Source organism: Falco rusticolus, chromosome 3 (assembly GCF_015220075.1).
Source record: "Falco rusticolus isolate bFalRus1 chromosome 3, bFalRus1.pri, whole genome shotgun sequence".
In the NCBI taxonomy this organism is placed as follows: Eukaryota; Metazoa; Chordata; class Aves; order Falconiformes; family Falconidae; genus Falco; species Falco rusticolus.
This window is the reverse complement of record NC_051189.1, coordinates 67493174-67512380: the sequence shown is the minus strand read 5'-3', so window position 1 is coordinate 67512380 and position 19207 is coordinate 67493174. Positions and strand designations below refer to the sequence as shown.

The 19207-nt window shown below is 36.1% G+C and overlaps 1 protein-coding gene across 3 annotated transcripts in view; it reads left to right on the top strand.

The window, feature by feature from the left end:
- Nucleotides 1–15767, top strand: part of FBXO15 (F-box protein 15) — a 30069-nt gene extending 14302 nt beyond the window's left edge. For all 3 annotated transcript variants that reach the window (XM_037380759.1, XM_037380757.1, XM_037380758.1), the window contains 4 exons: nucleotides 338–420; nucleotides 1607–1752; nucleotides 7461–7585; nucleotides 11014–15767. In XM_037380759.1, the coding sequence (XP_037236656.1) occupies nucleotides 338–420; nucleotides 1607–1752; nucleotides 7461–7585; nucleotides 11014–11283 (624 nt within the window). In that variant the 3' untranslated portion in view covers nucleotides 11284–15767. The remainder of the gene's footprint in view (nucleotides 1–337; nucleotides 421–1606; nucleotides 1753–7460; nucleotides 7586–11013) is intronic.
- Nucleotides 15768–19207: the final 3440 nt, after the last annotated feature.

The following is a 19207-nucleotide window of genomic DNA, read 5'->3' as shown; positions in this document are numbered from 1 at the left end:
AGCTGACCCTTTGTAGATGTCCATTTTAAAGTGGTAGGTAGAAGCTAGAGAAGCATGGATTGCGGCGGATAACTTTTGCCCTGGCATAGCTATTTTCCTTTCCCTTTCCCCATAATATAGAGATGCCGTGATCTTTTACAAACATTCTGTACTCTTGTGAAAAGACAGTGGCAGTTATAGGAGTCTTAAGTGTTAAAGTAAACCATTATTAACATTATTACGGTAACTGCCAGAGTAATAAGCAGCAGCATTTGTCTATGAATTTTAACGCTCAGGAAGACCTTGTGGGGAAAAAATATTCTAGATGAAAACACATCTACTTTAATTAAATTTTCAGGACAAAAATGAAATTGCTTTTGTTCTGGTGAGTCTTCATTATCATCAACTTCTTGAGAGAAGCACTTTGGGTTCTGCTACTGTGTAAGTGTTGGTTTCTCCTTTGTGGTTAATAAAGGTAACCTTTTGAATAAAGTCTGTGAGTTTTACAGTTAAAATTGGCTTCTGGTTAGAAGTTTATATTTAGGCAGTAATTATTTTTGTTTAATACAAACAATAGTAACTTTATACAAAGTTGTAGAAGTATTTTCATACTAAAATGTTGCCATTGTTATGATATTAAGGAGACAATTTAGTCACAAGTGTACTAGTGCTTGATGTATTGAGCAAGTTCAAAGTATAGTGCCCATATGTTCTTCCTTTTCACAAGTACTTTTTAATTCCTTCTTCCTATCTGAAAGACCTAGAAAAGAGGGAGACATTTGAGGCAGTAGGAAACTAATCTTCAGCTGTGTAAGAGGGGAGAGAAAAATTCTAGTCAACTGTTAAGGTGCCTGCATTTATCTTTCAGTCCTATTGAAAAACTAGGTGAATTTCCTGTGAAGTATCTGTGTATATTGCGGTGTATAATATAATATCTGTTTATACACTGTAAATTGTTTTAAAAGAGAGTTTTTTAGCTTTAGAGGATGATTCTGGGGATTTATTTTCCCTCCAGCTTACCTCCTCAGCTTTCTGCTCAGATACTGTTGTATCTACTGCTAGTCTTATGTGCCTTCTATAACTCAGTATAGCTCTTTTCACACAGAAGGTGAAGCTTAACACTGTCTCTCTTGCTACCAAATAGGATGCTATGTAGAAGCTGCTCAGTTGCCTCAGGTGTTTGGGCTCTTATGCTCATTTGTGTGCGGTAGTTTATCTTCTACGTTAAACACAGACACAATTATTCATTAACTGTTATTCCAGATAAGTCCATAGCTAGTTGGCTTTTAGATTTATTTTTTTGTATGTATATGCGTGTATGTGTAAACAAGTCCATATTTTTGAGTTTAACAGATGTACCTTTTAAAGTTGACTGCCATATTCTCTGCGTTTGGCTAGGCTGGCTAGCTGATTAGAGGTATTAGACAGCTGAAAAGAAATATGATGAACTAGAGATGTTTGATTTTCAAAAACATTAGTAAAGAAGAGAAGTTGTATCTTCTAATAATTTTTTTCCCCTTCTTACAACCTCTCCTAAGATGATAGTCTCAGTGTAAGGCTATTTAGCATATCTCTTTCTATTAAGTAATTCCCACTTGCTTAATTCTGTTGTTGGTTTTTTTTTAAGTCAATATGACCCTCCACCTAGTGAACCTGTATTGGATGATGTGGATCCAGAATATGGACTGCATGGCTACAATATGCATCTAGATATCCATGGTGGGAGCTGCACCTACCTGTGTGAAAAATTCAGGAGCCTCTTCTGCAGAAGAGGTAGAATTGACAGAACAGTAACGTCTGTTTTTAAAATGATCCCTGCTATTATGTTTTCTCTATTATATCCAATATCTCTGTTTTAAGGAGAGAAATTGAAATGGATTTTTAAGAGTAAGCTATCTTTTTGTTCGTTGTGTGGTTTTTTTAATATCAGCATGGTGTGTTGTACGGTGTCATAAGCTTGCTCTATATGAAAGTCTATCTGCTGTTACATTGACACAGTGTCAGGCCTGAGATGGTAAATTCTGCAGATTGTCAGGATATTTTTGTTCAGCTCAGTGCTGAGTTAGTAATGCAGTGGCACAGTTTTTGGTGCAGGTTGATACTCATTCCACTTGTATACTATAAGAGAGAGTGATTTTGTCCTCATAAAGTTTGGAGACCTTTTCCAGTAAAATTCTTCTCAAATATACTTTAGGTGCATTGGCATATTAATTATTTAAATATACTTGTAAAAGATACTGTGAAGTTTAAGATTTATAGCTTATATTTAGGCTAACTTAAGGTTGCCTATTCTGACATTCTTTCATTGTGTAATAAAAAATTTTGGTGACTGTTTTTAACTGCTACTTTTTTTCAGTTCTTAGCATTTCTTTTAATGAGACATGATTGACTGTCCTTGCTGTTCATGTACAGCCCAATTTCATAATTGTAGTAGAGTTTTGCAAAATATATGGGCAATCTCTCTTGACTTAACTTCACACAACCTGGCCTACAGCTACACAGCTGTCTTTCTGTCAGCAGAGACAGATTTAAAACATTAAACTTCAAATTAAACAATTAAAATCAAACACTGCAGAATTTTTCTGGTAACAGTACTGATGAGCTTTCTGTTGATTTCAGAAAATACTGTTTTTGAAGACAGTAGAGGGCACTGTTATCAGGCTTCAGTGCTTTTACAGTGTTAGAACAAATTCCCCTAGGACAATTTTTTTTTTTTTTTTTTAAATTTGTCTTTGATGACTTCAGGAACTGTCGTTTGGACTGTAGCCTTGTGCACAGTGTAGAGTGTTTTAGTCCTCTGAATTTGGAACATGCATGTTTCCAGATTCCCAAAAAGCTCCAAGTTTTAAATAGAGTAATAGGGTAAAACTTCAGTGAAATTCTATCCGTGTAGAAACTCTCCTGAGGTATTTGTTTAATACAGAAGTCCTCTTTATAGCCTCTTTTTTTTTTTTTCCCGCTGCAAATTGGCCAGAGGGTTGGGGTTTTGGTTTTGGGTGGGTTTTTTTTGAAAAAAATTTTTTTTTCAGTTGGATGTCCTGCTTTGTGTTCTAAAATGGTAATTGTATGCTCCTAGCAATACAGCTGTACAAGAGAAAGCAGTATGTGGCACACTTTCTTTGTTGATACCCCTTTTTGCCACTTAGAAGCTACTTCTGTTAAAGATTAAGCTGATGTTTATGCAAATTGTAGCAAATGTCCAGGAGCTACAGTCATGATGCCGTCTCCCTTTGCTAGTTAGAGAATCTGTTTTATGGTCACGAGTGTTTTCTGAAATGTTTTGGTTTTATGTCCTTTAGCAGTATGACAGCAGCTAGATTCTGCTCTCACAGGACATCAGCCAGCTGAAGCCATGGTTGTGCAGGCAATAAGCTCATTTGTCATCTAGTCTCTTCCATGTACTTGAACAATAATTCCTTCCTGAAAATGCTTGATTTCTTCTATAATTGGTGTTCAAAAATGATGTAGTGAGACAGCTTATGGCTGTCTGCTGTCACATATCTTTGCGGTAATTTGTTGTTCACTCTGCTTTTGCTGCTAAACATGATGTTTCTGAATGTGGCCAAAAGTGTAGGTTTATCCAAGCTGGTTGTATTTAATGGTTTGCACTTTGGTTTTAGGCTCTGTTCTAATGATACTGTTTGTCCCATTTTTCTGGGAGGGCTCTGAAGCATCAGGCATAGTTAAGAACTCTTGCTATTTGTTAAAATTCTCTACTGATCCAGATTTATTTTAAATTGTGAATGTGACGTGACAATGACGCTTTTCACGACCTGAGACACAGATCAGTTGTCTGCTGTTATCCTGGGGTTTTATATATTTGTTTCCATTAGGAAGCTGTAGACACTGCTAGGTTAACAATGCCCATTTGTTAATCTGCAGAATAACCAAATTATTTGTTCACATTTATTTTTATTGTTGTCTCCTTTTATTAGTGTTTATTAATGTTGTCTTTCATTTTGCTGCTTTATTTTTAATTCTTTCTGCAAAATTCTTAACATTAAATTACAGACGTTACATTGCAGTTCATTGAACCAAGTGGATGGAGTATATATGGCTTCAGATCTTTTTTTTTTTTTTTTTCCTGTTAATAATACTTGCACTGCAGTATCTAACTGTTTTGCCACTCTGTTTTGGTTGCTTTTTAGCATTTTATTTTATACTTCCTTCCATTTAAACAGAATTGGTAATATGGTCTTGTTGACAGATACTGTAGGGTGAATACACTAAATACTTTCAAATTAAATTTGAAAGTATTAGAAAACTTTTCTTGTTTTCAGGAAGTTGTGACAGGCTTTTCATATGACTCATAGAAGCCATGAATAGTACATCTAGCTTTTTAATAAACATTCTTGAAATATGTTTACCTAGGTTATCAATTTTTTAAAGCATAGCTTTGTAGCCATGTGGTGGTCTAAGCTTTGACTTTTCAGCGTTACTCCTTGCTGATGTGTTGGCCTGGCAAAATATTAAGGGTCATTTTTGTGTGTTTAGAACTTTTTCAAGATTTGTTTGTAAACCATGGCATCATGTATTTGACATGGTTTTGCTTGACCTTGATGATGAATTTGTGAGTTTAAATGACTGTTTTGGCATGTTAAGGGTAGTTGTTGCCACCAGAATTAGTGTTAAGCACAGTCTTCCCTGTCAAAATAACAATCAAATTACAACTTGCAACAAAGGCTTGGTTAGCAAGGCAGACTTGCTTGGCTTTTAGCTAAAACAAGTGCCTTTGAACTATTAAGCTATTTGTTTGTTTCCTCTGAGATGTGTCTAAATGATATATGTTCTCTATGTTGGTACTCCCTTTATTTGGAAATACTTGTTCCCTGTAACCTATACTGATTAAAAGGCTGCTTTGCTGCTATACGTGTTGTGCATAAACTCTGGACTAGATACTATAAGGGAATAATGAAAAAATTCTAGATGAGACTGTAGAAAGCCCTGTCCAGTTTGCTCCCTCTGTGGTTCCCTTGGTATGTTTAACATAGCGTGCTCTGCCCTTTAATTTTCTTTTGTCATGTGACTGGGATGAGGAAGATGAGATTTCAGTATTTAGCACTTTGTGCTTCTTGCTAATTTCTAGGCATACTTCTTTCTTCTGGATATGAGTACTGCAACAGAGCTTTTATATTAAAAAAAAAATTATAAAGACTGGATTAACTAACCCATGAATAATAAACTTTGAGATTACTGATCTGTGTCACCTATTTCCATTCTGGCTTAAAGTTAAGAAATAACTGCCATAGGGGATTTATAACTTATACCTTAGCCAGGTGACCCATCTGGTAGTGCACCAGTTCATGTTATTAATGCCATGCAATACCAGTGGTGTCCTGGGCTTCAGTAATTTATTACCAATATGCTTTTTTCAGTCTGTTATTATTCCATTTCTTTTGAATGAGTGAAAGGAATAACTCCTTCCATTCAAATCTGAATTGCAGGTAACTGAGTGGTCCTTTGGAAAAAATGCTTGTTGACTTGATGTTGTTTAAAGTCTCTTGTATAAAAGCTCAACTTTAAATGCAGGCTTTCAGTGTTCACTCAGTAAAGCTTGACTGTTTATCTGAAATACTTCTGTTTTGAATGAAATCTTGTAATTGGCTTAGATTTACTGAGGTTTGTAACTGAACTGTTCGGGTAGGTATCAACTTAATAGCCTTTTTTTGCAGTTTGAGCTGGATCCTGAAATTGAATTCTGCTTACATTTTCCTCTGAGTTCGCTGGGACTTCACTGGAAGGACAGTGGGTGTCACTGTCTGGAGTGATGCATTTTCTTTCAACCATATAAAGTATTTCCTGGGCATAGTTGTGTTGGTTTCACTGTATTCGCACTTCTGTTCCAGATTGTGTCTGTACTGAAAAACCTGCTGCTTCTGTCCTCTGTCATGTGTTGGGCTGCTTCCTCCACACAGTAAGCATTCTTTCACTCCCTGCTTGTGAGTGATGTCTTTCCAGCATTGATTTATGGCCAGGCATCTCTTGAGAGTTGCTTGGCCCCATGGTACCAATTTGGAGGTTTCTGGCTTCTCTGGTAGACTGTGGGCTCTCTTTCTGTCACTTTGCCTCCAGCTGTCTGCTTTCAGCAGCCACCAGGCAAAGGCTTTTGCTGCTCCTTCACACAAGCTTTAGCTTTTTAACCTAAAGCTAGCCTTTCTCATGCTGCTTTTTCTGTCTGCAGTCTCATGCTGCTACTTGGGATTGATTGAAGAACCACAGGCAAAACACTTCTCTTCTTTCACTTTTGCCATTTGCATCTTAAACCTTTACAAGCCCCTTCAGTTACCAGCTTACCATCCAGGCCCTGCTACTGGATTCAGACAGTATTTTCCGGGGAATTCTTTGTCTCCCTTCCGGTCTGTCTCTTGAAAGTGCTAGATACTTAATTCTGTTCTGGGTGTTTTTGTTTGTTTGCCGTTTTTGTTTTGGTTTTTTTTCTTCTTTTCTTTGAGGTCTCTAGTGCTTCTGTTTGGGATTTTTTTCTTTTTTAAGAGAGTATCCCTTGTTCAAGGGTATTTGTTTAAGGGAAGTCCTAGTAAGAAATCTGCTTGTGTCACAATGTGGTGCACTTCTTTTTTTTTGTGTGTGTAGTCAGAGATCCTGTTTATAATTGGGGGATATTATAACAATTAGACTTTTGGACTCCCTGGTTAACTTTAGCCTTCTGATAGTAAGGGAAAAAGGAACAACTAAAAGGAACAATTAAAAAATGTTGATCTTTTCTGAGGGGAGAGGAAGACATACCAAAGAAATAGGGTTGTGTGTAATAATAAAATACCCCCCACCCCCAACCAAACAAAAAACCCCAAACCTCCCACACACACCAACCCCCCCCCCCCCCCAAAACCCCAAACCAAAACACCCCACCCCCACCCCCCCACCCCCCACCTTAATAATTCTGTCAAAAAAATGAAAGTGAGCTTTGGTAAACTATTTATAAAATTAACAAATCCATAACGTAAAAACTTGATTCAAATCAAGGAATAATGCTTGTCAGTTTAAATGCTGCGATATCCTTTTCAGGGAGGACTGACAGTTATCCCTGTACCCTGTTGTGTAAGATTGAGTTACCTCAATGTGGGGGTGTGTGTGGGTATCTCATAATTTATTTCATGTGTTATGTGCTGAGCTTGACTTCTGGGGGATGGGCAGTGATGGAGGCACTGGTGGCATGAAACAGAAATATTGAATGTGAAATTTACTCCTGCATCCTTGCTTAAGTCTTTTAGGTGCAATTCAGATTTTTATACTCAAATATACCAAATTTTTTTTAGCTGCTGCTTCTACTGTGGATCACAGAATCAAAGTCCTGCACTACAACTTAAATTTTCTATAATGTGCTTGATACCTAGCTTTTGTCAAGGTTCCTTATTGGAGAGTGGAAGGAAACTAAAGACATGGAGAGAAGCAGGGAGCATCTTTACAGTGTACTTGGGCTTAGTTTCATTTGTAGTAATGTTATATATTATTAATATCTTCAGGTGATGTTGCAAATGGATATTTGAGGCTCACAGTCGTAAGTTTCAAGGATAATACGAAGCACTTGCCTCTTATTGGGACACTTGGCTTATCCTGGGAAACAGATGTATTTAAAGGCAATGTAAAGGTCAGTCAAAATATTGTTTCCAGAAATGCTTATCTCAAAATAGGATTATATTTATGCATCCTAAATATACTAATTTAAATGTTTTTGTTGCAAATATGATGTGAATTATGAGAAAAAAAAGTTGTGTCCTTTCTGTCTTAGAGTCTAAATTGCATGATAGAGCCATTATGCATGTGTGATGACTCTAGTGCTTTCTACTTAGCAAAGATGCTGTGACAAACCAGCAGTGTTTGGAAATGCTGGGCAAAAAATTTGGTGCAGATGTGCTGTTTGTGGGGGTTTTTGATTTTGTATTTTCTACAGACAGTAAGTCTTGAACTCCTGGGGAAATACTGTGCAGTTTTGTTGTAGCATATGTGTGCAATGAAAGTTAGAAACTCTTGGAGAATATTAAAATGCCAATGGGTACAGGCAGTAATTACAGTCTGCATTCATGCAATCAGCACCTAACTTGAGTCATGTACATGGGTCAGCTGGATTAACTGTGTTTTAGAGGAATTCTCACTTGTTCTCTTATATAAAACTCCTAAAATAATTATTTTAAAGTTTGAGAGTGGTTCTGTAGATTTTGCAATAGGGTGAAGGCACATATTTTTAAATGTACATCAGCTACATGAATATTTCAGAGGTACCAAAAATTCTGATAAATGTAACTTAAGCACTACTGAAAAATGATCTGGTTCAACACTTGATTTCAATTTTGGCACTTACTTTGGAAAAAATAAATAATGAAACTAGTTTTTTCTGCTAATCCTGCATAAGTGTGGAGTGGAATACAGAGTGGTAACGTACTGTTTTGCTCATAGACATTCATGTACTTGTTGTATAGTTTACACTGTCAGTCAGCTTTCCTATGCAATGAGAAATATAAAATATATCTTAAAACTTAGTAATCTACTAGTTTCTTTTGGAAACATCAACTACGCTTGAGCTTGGATTATAGTTTCCATTCACAGCAATTTTTTTTCTTCAAATACCTTGTTTGCATAGTGACAAGTTTGCTCATTGCCTTTTCTTTTTTTTGTACTAAGCTTTTTTGAGTTGGGTGTTTGTTTTCAAAAGAACAACAAATCCTTCCCCTATGTCTTTTAATAAAAGTATTATATGTTGGGTAATAAGGAATAAGAGCTAACAAGAAAATGTTTTTGAGGCAGTTGTTTGGTGTCTTTTATTAATTGCCATGAATGTTCCATTGAGAACCATAATGACTAATAGTTGCTTTTTTGAGGCTTCTGAAAAGTTTTAGACTTATATTGTGTATCCCATTAATTTTGTTAGAACTGTTTGCATGCTTAAAGTTAGTGGGATCTTAGCACATCATTACAGAATATGCTTCATTTGTGTGAAAAGCATACAATAGGAGGTAGGAAATCTTGCTGTTGAGTTAGGCAGCTATCAGAAAATTAAGACTCCAGGGAGACCTTATTGCAGCCTTTCCATATATAAAGGGGGTTTATAAGAAAGACTGAGGGATACTTTTTACCAAGGCCTGTAGTGACAAGACAAGGCACAACAGTTTCAAACTGAAAGAGGGTACATTTAAATTGGACATGAGGAAGAATTTTGGTTTTTTACCATGAGGGCGGTGAGGCACTGGAACATGTTGCCCAGAGAAGCTGTGGATGCCCCACCACTGGAAATGTTCAAGGTCAGGTTGGATGAAGCTGTGAGCAACCTAATCTAGTGGAAGGTAGGGATGGACTAGATGATCTTTAAAGGTCCCTTCCAGTCCAAACCAATCCATGATTCTGTATGATTTATGGCTGCTTGGCAGGATTTTTCTTCCATGAAAATAATCATGAGTAACAAATAAAAAATCGGGGAAATTAACTGTCAGAGGGAAGAGAGCTATGGCTGTAGTCTTTAGTTTAGCTCTGTCCTATGTGCTTACAGCATAAGTTATAGTGAATATTTGTTTCTAGGAAAAAATAAATAATGTCAATTATTTATTTTTTTTTTAAACCCTTGTTTTGTGGTGAGAGATTGCACATGTCAACACATAGCTCTGGGTAGAATTCAATTTGGCTTTTAACATAAATCTCTCAAACTCTTAAAGCAAGTGAAGGCCAAATAAAATCAGCCACAGCAGTAGAACATGCCACTGCCTTGATTTTATTTGAATTTTGTCCAATACTCTAAGGAAAAAAAAAAACCCAAAACAACCCAAAACTTTTTTTTGGCACTTCTGGGTATTTTTTAAAAAAAAATTAATTGCTGAAGTACAGATAGTTAGAAGTACATGGGAACTGCACCCCAACACTCTAGGCCACCCTGCTTTACTTTTCATAATTCGGCTTTGATATGCAAAACGTCAAACCAGAGAATAGCAATTCTTTCTTGTTTCAAGTAAATTTATAGCTCATATGTTACTAAATGATAATCAGATTTGGTTTGAATTTTGTGTTTTCATCACAGACTACAGTAACAAACTTAGGAAAACTCTATGTATCACATTACCTCATGTTTGTGCCATCTGTTCTGCATTGTTTGGCAGAAGTACAGTAATAGTGAAAGAAATGTTAAAACAACAGAAGTACAACTATGTAGTGCAGTGAAATAAAGCATTTCAAATTATTTTTTTGGCATGAAATATGTGATGTTGGTTTGTTTATGCTTTTGGAGCATAGTGTACTCCTGGAAGTAATGCACATATACAGCATAATTAAGATAATATGATTCATTTAGTGATTCAGAACTCATGAGCATAGGTAACAGCTGATATTAATGACAACAAACAGCCCATATGCTTTTAAGGCTTGTATGAAACCACCAGTTTGCAAGTGCCCAAGAATTGGCATCCTAACTTTAGCATTATAAAATGATGTAATTGTGTAGTGTTCTAAAGAAATCTTTTCAGGAATTTTTAAAAGGAAGAATTATTTGGAAGGTAGAAAGATCTATTAATATTACCTTTTTGGAAACTGAAGCTTGCAGCCATTCAAAAAGTGCTGTACAACTTTCATTCACAGCTGGCATGTAAGGGTAACTGTTGTGTGTGCACACTGCCTTGAGGGTGGTCTTTTTGAATATCTTCGCAAACATTGCTGCTTTCATACAGGTTTAGCACTGGAGTTTAAACTTAACTTTCTCTCATATTGAAAGGACTATCATAATTTGAACGGTAAGGTCAGGAATAATAGAGAAACACAGCTGTAAAAGGCTTAAACTGAAGAAACAATGCCTGATTTAGATTGGTAGTGCTATGTTCTGTAGAACAGTGTTTGATGTCTGTAGGAAACCAGCTGTATTTGTTGTAAGTATTTGTTGCTTTGTAGTAGTCAGTGGAGCACTACCAATTGAATTTTGAGTTTTTAACCTTCATACCAAAAATGGCTCTCTGAACCCTTGATATTTCTCCTAAAATTAGGGACAGATCTACTTACTGTGCCATAGCATACAGAAGGAATCTGTTCTGCTTGTGTTTGTAGGACTGCTGTGTGATGGATGTTACTCTCTTGGATGAAATTGGAAGGCCCTTCTGGTGTTTCAGTGCCCCAGTCTGCATGGAACTGTCTTCCAAGGCATCCAGCCTTTTTGATTACATGGGTCATATCTATACCATAGACTATACAGATTCAGAGGGTAAAGTCTGTGTTGAATTGGTGTGGTTGGAAGAAACCAAGGAGTATTTTATAGTCAATTTGGTACTTTATATAAGCACCAAAAAGGTAAATAACTGGTATGGAACAAATTACTGACTGACTTGGGTCGCTGATTTCCTTGCTCTAAAAAAACCCCACCAACCAACACCTAAACCCCACACTAAACTTTTTGTGCTTAAATTTGATGCCAATGGGCAAGACTGTTTCTGCAAGTTTTTCAGTAACTAGTGCAATTGTATAATTTTTCTTTATTTGGCATTGGAGAGATTGAAGAGATGTTTTGATATAAATGAGAGTTTTTTCTTCTGTTGAACATCACATGGTTAGTCTGTTTCTGGTACTGTTATATTAAAATTATTTTTAGGAATCTCTTTCTTTATAGATACTACTTTACTGTGGTTAACAAATAGCCTCTTGTGGGAGCCATACTGTGAAGACATCTTACCTTATGCAAGCTACGTTGTTTTTGAGAACATTGACTTTTATGCCTAGTATTAAAACAGCATGTGTGCCGTTTCCTTCCAATTTGTTAATGTTATTGGTAAATAAAAGGTTTTGACAGGTTTTGTTAAATGCATAAATACTTCACTTAAATATATGCTAGTAGAGGATTTAAAAGGTAGATGGGGAAGTTGCAGACCTGAACAATATGGTAATTAAGGCATTTGCTGGAAAATATCATAATTTCTATTATGAAATTTGTTTAAACTCCTGTTTGTTCTGTTTTCCCATGTTCTAACCTTCTGTCTGATAGACCTATGAATAAGTGTCCCAATTACCAGCACAGCTGAGCTGGTGTAGTTCTGTTGTTTCGGAAACAATACATATCTGAGACTGTATATCTAACAATAAGTGTTCATATAAAAATTGAGTGTATGTCTCTGGTCTTCCAGGTTCCTTGAAGTAACTTTAGGACCAAATCTTCTACTCTCTCTATAAAAAAATATAATAAAATGACATGATATTGGGACACCGGTGTCATCACATAGCATGTTACAAACTACAGCAAATTTGTGTAGTTTCACATTACTCTTAAGAAAAAAGCACAACTATATTGTTGACTTCTGTGACTTTATTATGATAGTGATTTCCTTAAAAATAACTGCTCTCTGTTCTTTAAGTACATTAATTGATTAATGCAAGCAATGTTTATGTGTAAGCACTTGTGGTATAGTAAATATGGTAGGAGATCTGTGCTATAGCGATAGGGTTGTTTCTTAATGTAACTTTCAAAGATAATAAAGTCAAGGCTGATTCAGTTCTAGTTTAACTTGTATAACCTTACCTAATGAAGGAATGGAAACATTTCTGGGTTTGGTGGTTAGCCACTGTAACAAGCATGATCGGCTGCATTTTGTCTCCTTTTATATTCACTGCTGATGGTGACTGGGATCCCTTGAAGTAATATAAATGTTTTATCAAGTGGACTGGGTGTGATGAGTGCCAGAACAACAAGCGCTGAAATTTTTGCCGCACAGAAAAGCGGCCAGGCAAGATTATCTTTTGCTTGAAGTTAGACGTAAGTGGTGGCTCAGTCCCAAAGTTCTCTTAGTTGCCCTCACTGCTAAGCCTGTAAATGAAGATGTAGAATTATTCTGGCTGCCTTGATCCTTTGAGATGTGCAAGTATGTTCTTTGATCTGCTTTGAAGCTGCCAGTCAGTGGGCACTCAGCAGCCATAAAATTGTAGAAGTTCTGTCCCTGCTCATTCTAGCTGAATTTTTGCTGCATTTCCAATGTTGGTTGGTTGTACTTCCTTTTCTTTAAAAAGAAATTTCAATTTCTAAAGCATTTGACTGTTTTATACAATTGAATGTTTTATAGAAAGTTCTGGTGTCGCCATTAGAAATGAAACAAGAGAACATGTTGTCCCTACCCCCAGTACACCAATCTAGTAGCCTGGAAGTTTACTAACTCAATGAGGGAGAAGGTAAGTCTTTAGCAGCACTGTCAACCTAAGAAGTGATACAGTTTCCTCACGTTGTTGCTAACTTATTTCTGCTGTTCATGAAACAGGAATGTGTAAATGCAGCAGACCCAAACACACAGTGGTTCCGAGATCTTCAGAAGGGTCGTAACTGTTGTAGAGCTGTTCTCGCACATCTTTGCTGAAGTAACAGGACCATAGTCTTGTCCTTTCTGAAGATAAAAAGACTAAGGATTAATTTTTACCTCTTTAGATAGGCCTAAACTTGCTGTAGTATTATGCCATGTGTACACTGCTTTAATTTCAGTTTACAGTTGCTTTTAACTTGCACAGCAGAAGCAAATTCAGTAGTTACCACTTCTGTGATCAATCCTGGAAAGTTCTATGTGGCTTCACTCGGAACTTCCATTTCTTCAACTCCCATCTTCTTTTCTTTGTATAAGTGAGGATATACACTGAAACTCCACAAAGAAAAAGGCTGATAATAGGTACCTGCACTGGCCCTTTTCATGAAAGAAAATGTCATTTGTTCCAAAAAACTATGTGCTTTGATAGAATCTTCAGCTAATCCCTTTTCATGTACCTGGTGCAAAAGGTGGTAGGATGAGTTGCATGTCCCAATCTGTGATAAAAAATTCTTGCTCTATAGAAGACAATTGTGAAAACAAACAGGAAAAATGGAGGCACCAGCTGAAATCTGACAACCAAAATACACAGCTAGTTGTGACACTAAGCCTTACAACACATTTTTCTTTTAGTGCCTTAGGATTTCTTACAGCTGCTTTTAATGATTTTGTTAGTGTTCCATACTGAAGACAGGACAATGTCTTTTTTGTAATTGCATCATTTATCCAAGCAGTAGGAAAATGTATCTGAGAGAGAGTATTAGCATTTATAAGTGGAAAAAAATACAGAAGTTAAACATTGTACTTTTATTTGTGTGTGCTTCAGGGACCGACTTATCCAAGTAAAGAGAGTAACCAACTCTTAACTTCTAAATGTGTAAGTACTCTGTAACAGATAGAACTCCAATATTTTTGAAAGGGTGATTAACCTGGTAGGCAAGCATAAAAACACTATTTATGTTTATCTTATTGCAAATAAGAGTGCTCATTTAACTTAATGAGTTTAAATTGCATTAAAAAGGAATCAGCATGAAAGTGATTTAATGAAAGGGTTTTTATAAGATTATTGCAACAGCAGAGGAATCATCTTTTTAATGGAACTACATCTAAATTTAATCTTGTCGTTTGTCATCATTTTAACAGATGTTTGCTGTGTTCCTGAATGCTTCCCTAGTCTGTTACTGATTTTTTTTTTTTTTTTGTAAGAGGTACTTGTAAATGGAAAATGTCTTCAATGAACAACTCATTAATATTGTTGGGCACTTAATGTAATCTTCCATTGATACAAGCTTCTGTGTTTATAATCTGAACAATTGTCTTTAACACTGCTACTCTGGAATCATTCCTCTTTACTGCGGTTGGCTTACTTCAGTGGGAAACTAATAGCAGCTATGCATTTCTGAAGTCTTTGTGGTGTAAGCTAGTAATCACAGTTGGTTGTTTTTTTTCAAACTGGCCTTTTAGTTGTTTTGGCTTTTCTTCCCATTTTCTTGTAATTGCTATTAAAGAACCAGTTCTGCTTTCCTAAAGCACTTCTGTTCCATTGTGCTTTTGACACGTGACTGAATACAGAATGCAGTTGTGTGATGGATAGCCTCATCAAAATTTTATTTTATTTTTCCCCTGCCTGGTGCCTCTCTCCCTATTTAGCGGTCATGTTTTGATTTGCATTCATCCATTAGATATTTAGGTATGGTCTTTATTTCATTGAAACTGTTCTCATTGTCATATACTTGCTTCTTGAGAATAGGATGGCTTCCCCACCCCCCCAGCTATATGTCTAACTGATGCTTGTGATTGAGTACTTGAGAACGATATATGTATAGTAATAAGGATACAGTGAGCTGAAATGGATTAATACTGTTTCAGATTAAGAATCTAGACAAGTGATCAAGTTGTATATCTTAGTGAGTGACTGTCTAGCAACAAAAAATGTTTGTTTTTATTTAAACAAAATAACCTTTTTTTTGTTTAAATAAAACAAAAACTTGTATTTACGAGGTGTTCCAACACATTCAAACAGTTGGAAGGAAGTTTAGGTAAAAGCATTTGTTCTTCTGCCTATCTGGCATACTACTACATGCACTTACTTGCTAAGGTGTGATAACTGAATCTCAGTGTAAATGTAAGTGCATTAGAAACTGTACAGATAAAACAGTGTTTTGAGAAATTAAAATAAGTAGTTGATGGGTTTCAATTTCTGTTTGTAGTGGCTTGGAAGGACATTAATATAAAAAGTTAAATCCTGTCACTGTTTCCTGTCTCATCCTTCCACTATAAATCAGAATGGGAAGCAGTGGCAACAAGGGTAACTAGTGAGTTTTGTGTGGTGAGGAAAGATTTAGTGTACTGAATGTCAAAGCATTGCTTATTCTGTTCTTAGTTCAAATTTTAAACCGTTTAGGAGCCTTTCTCATGCTGTGCCTCTTCTGAAGTATTTGTGGAAAAAGGAGTAATACTACTTTGTATTAATGCTATTACAGTTGTAGAAGTATAATAAAGTTGAATACTGTAAGGCTTTTAAACACACTGAAGAAGAGTAAAATGGGAGTTATTCTTTCTAGGTTTAAGCTGTTTATCTCCTTTTGAAGGGAAATTAACCTTTTGAAGGGAAATGTACTTACAAGTCAGATACTGATCATGTATTAGTAGGTAGAATTACTTTTGTTCTGCATACAGGCAACTTGTAATGCACGTTACATTTTTTTTTAATCTCCTGAATCAGACGTGCACAAAGTTAAAATCAGCTGTCTTGATGAAATCTTATCCAAAAAATGCAGGGTAGGGAAAAATGTGTAATAGCTAGGTAATGTCCTGTTTATTCACTGAAAAACCGTAGATCAGTTTATTCTGCAGGGATGGGAAAGTATTTAACTATTAAACACAAAACCACCACCACTAAACCCCTCAAGCTAAGGCAAATGCTTTAGCTTATCAGAGTTCAGTATCATCAATACTTCTGCGCCGAAGATAAACCCCACATTTTTACAAATATGCTGAAATAAACCTCTTGATGTTCAGAAAAATCTGGAAATGAGTAAAGATAAAGAAAAATACATATTTTGAAATATACTGAAAACTCAATGTTTGGAAAAATCTGAAAATAATGAATAAAGTCAGTATTCTTATTTGTGATTATTAGCAGTTCTTTGTTCATTATTATCTCGTTTGTTTTATAACTTTGATTTATAACTTCCCTTTTTTTTTCTGTTAGAATGTGCAGAGAGGTGTCTGTGTATATGTAGGGAAAACATTTAACAAAAACCTTGAGAGAGGTAAGGTACTCTGAAACTAAATAATTCTATTCCGAATTTGCTACCTGTATGATATGGTAAGTAAAAGGATGTTTTTGAAGGAAAAAAGCCCCCATCATAGTAATTATGCTAAATGTTCACCATGTTTTGTTCTAATTTTTACACACATTTAAGTATCTTAAAATTTCAGTTTTAATTCTGTTGTAGAGTAGATATGTAAGACTGAAATATTTGTGCATGAGGAAAGACAGAACTTTGTAATGTTAATGTTACTCTATTGTAACTGTCTGAAAAGACATTTAATGAATAAGTAATGGCATAATACAATTAGCTGTTCTTGATTTCAAGTTTTGCATCTGCTTTTACATATTGTAGGACTTACGGTAAATGCTGAATTCGAAATACACTGTTTTTAGGAAGTAGTAGAAATGACTGACATCCTGCTTCTTTTTTTAATCTCAGCATTTCAGTTTTACAGCTTATATACATTCTTAAAAATCCTGTCACAAATGTACTTGCATGGACAAGCCATCAAGTTACTGAACATGATCTGTGTTTTGCTCTGGGACCACCAGTTATGTTTGAATCCTACCTCCTGTTGTGTCTTAAGCAGGTGATATTCTAGTGTTAACAATCCATTTTCTGCTTCACTTCTCCCTCCATGGTATCCTGAAGAAATCAATTATATACATATTTTTAAGTCCCGAGCCCAATTAAAGATTTGCAACACTTTGCAGATTCATCTGATATGAAATGATTGGTTCAGCTAATTGGAAATTAGGCATGCGAGCAGTCTGAGACTGCTGGAAGTGAAGCTTGAGTTTGGAATAGTGTAACAAATCTCACAAGGTTGTGGGACTCGGGGGGGTGGGGGTGGGGGGGAGTGACAAAGTCATAGTTTCTGACAAATAAATTTATGTAAACAGACTTTCATATGTACAGAGCATGAGCAGAAGGCAGTTATTTTGGCTTTCAATTTTCACTAGGTTTTGTATCTATGTAGGAATTTGTGGAGCACAAGTATTCATGCCCAGTTTCCTCAGTATTCTGGAAGGATCAAAGCTTAAATACTGGATTCCAGGTTTATGCAGCCGAAAACCTCTACATGTTGGTTGCTTTAGGATACTCTTCAGAATTGAAGTGCTAGTTAACCTGTCTGTTGTTGAACTGTATATGAAAAGCTTTGGGTTGCTTCATGCAGCTCTGTTCCATTAAAAGCCAGCCTACAACAGCAGGTTCTTTCTCAAAAACAAGAATTGAGAAATTTATCCATTACTCGTGAGTGCCTTCATATGTTACCTCATTCTCAATAGCCAGCAAACAAAACTGGAAAAAACTCAGTGCCACAAAGTTTATTGTGTTTGAGAGAGGCTTTTTTTCCTTGCAGCTCCCCACAATGACTGCAAGTACAGCATGATCTTTACTGTACTAGGGGCCTTCCATTTAAGTTGTGAAATACACTTACATGTGGAATTTTAATGTGCTGTCACTGAGCACTTTGAGATGCTTCTGCAGTGCCTTGTTCCCTCATTCTGCACCTGCAGTGATTTTGTGGAAATTGTGTATAGTAATGTTTCAGTGCAAAGAGAAAGATTCTGCAAATGCTGAAGTCCAGAGAGAGGCCCATCTGCAAGTCAGACTGCACATCCATATTTGTGTTCCATGGGACATTTATTCCAGGATTTGTTAAAATTGGAGTTTCAGTCAGTGCTTTAACTCAGTTCTTTGTTTATTCCTAGTAATTCAGTAAGGATTTCCAGTCTATATGTCCTTTATAAAGTCATATCTCTCTGAGAGCTGAAATACATTATTTAGCAGTGAAACTGGGCAGAATTACATTCAGTAAGAGGAAGAAGATTAAGTTTTCTGATTTGTGTTGACAGTTTTGCTTTGCATATTAAAAGTCTGATTTAAGCAAATGACCTTTTTCCAACTAATACTTGGGTCTTAGCACAAAACCAGTCTTGATTGTTGCATTTTTATTTTTTTTTTTTATTTTGCCAGAATTTATGTACAAACTAATTCTGGGACATTAGCAGACTGCCCCAAACATATGACTGCCTGATCCAACTGAAAATAATGCACACCATTTGACTATTGTAGTAGCTGCTTGTTTCTCTGAGATTCTTCTCTGAAAAAATAATTTCTTCCCTTTCAGAGATAAGAATAATGCAAGTTGATTTACCCTTTTAGTCCTTCATTAATAATTTTTCCCAAGCTCTCATGAAATTATGTTCTCATAGTGTAGACATACTTACATAGGTAGAGAGTACATGCATGTCTGTGTGTGAAAACTTACTTACTCCAAATAATCATAATACACTTTCTAGCTGTGAATAATTTGTTGCCTTCTCTAAGTCAGCAATTTAAATCATTTTTCAAGGACTGAGGTTTTGGAAAGTTGTATTTCAAGACCCAGAGATGATTTTAAGACACTGGATGTTTCCGTCTCTCTTCAATCTCCCCATCTTCCTTTAATCCCTCCTCCCAGTTCTCTCTGGCACTCTCATTCTTGTGTTCTCTCTGTCTCTCACTCCCTCTGTATCCCCTGTGTGCGCTCTCCTGGTCTCCCCTGTGCACCTGCATGCTCTCTTGTGCTGCCTCTTGAGTGCATTTGCTCTCTTGGTTGGTCGTGTTTGTGTCTGTCTCTCGGCATATGCAACTTGTATCTTGAGCACTCTCGCGGGCTTTTCTCCCTTGCGTGCTTGTCTCCCT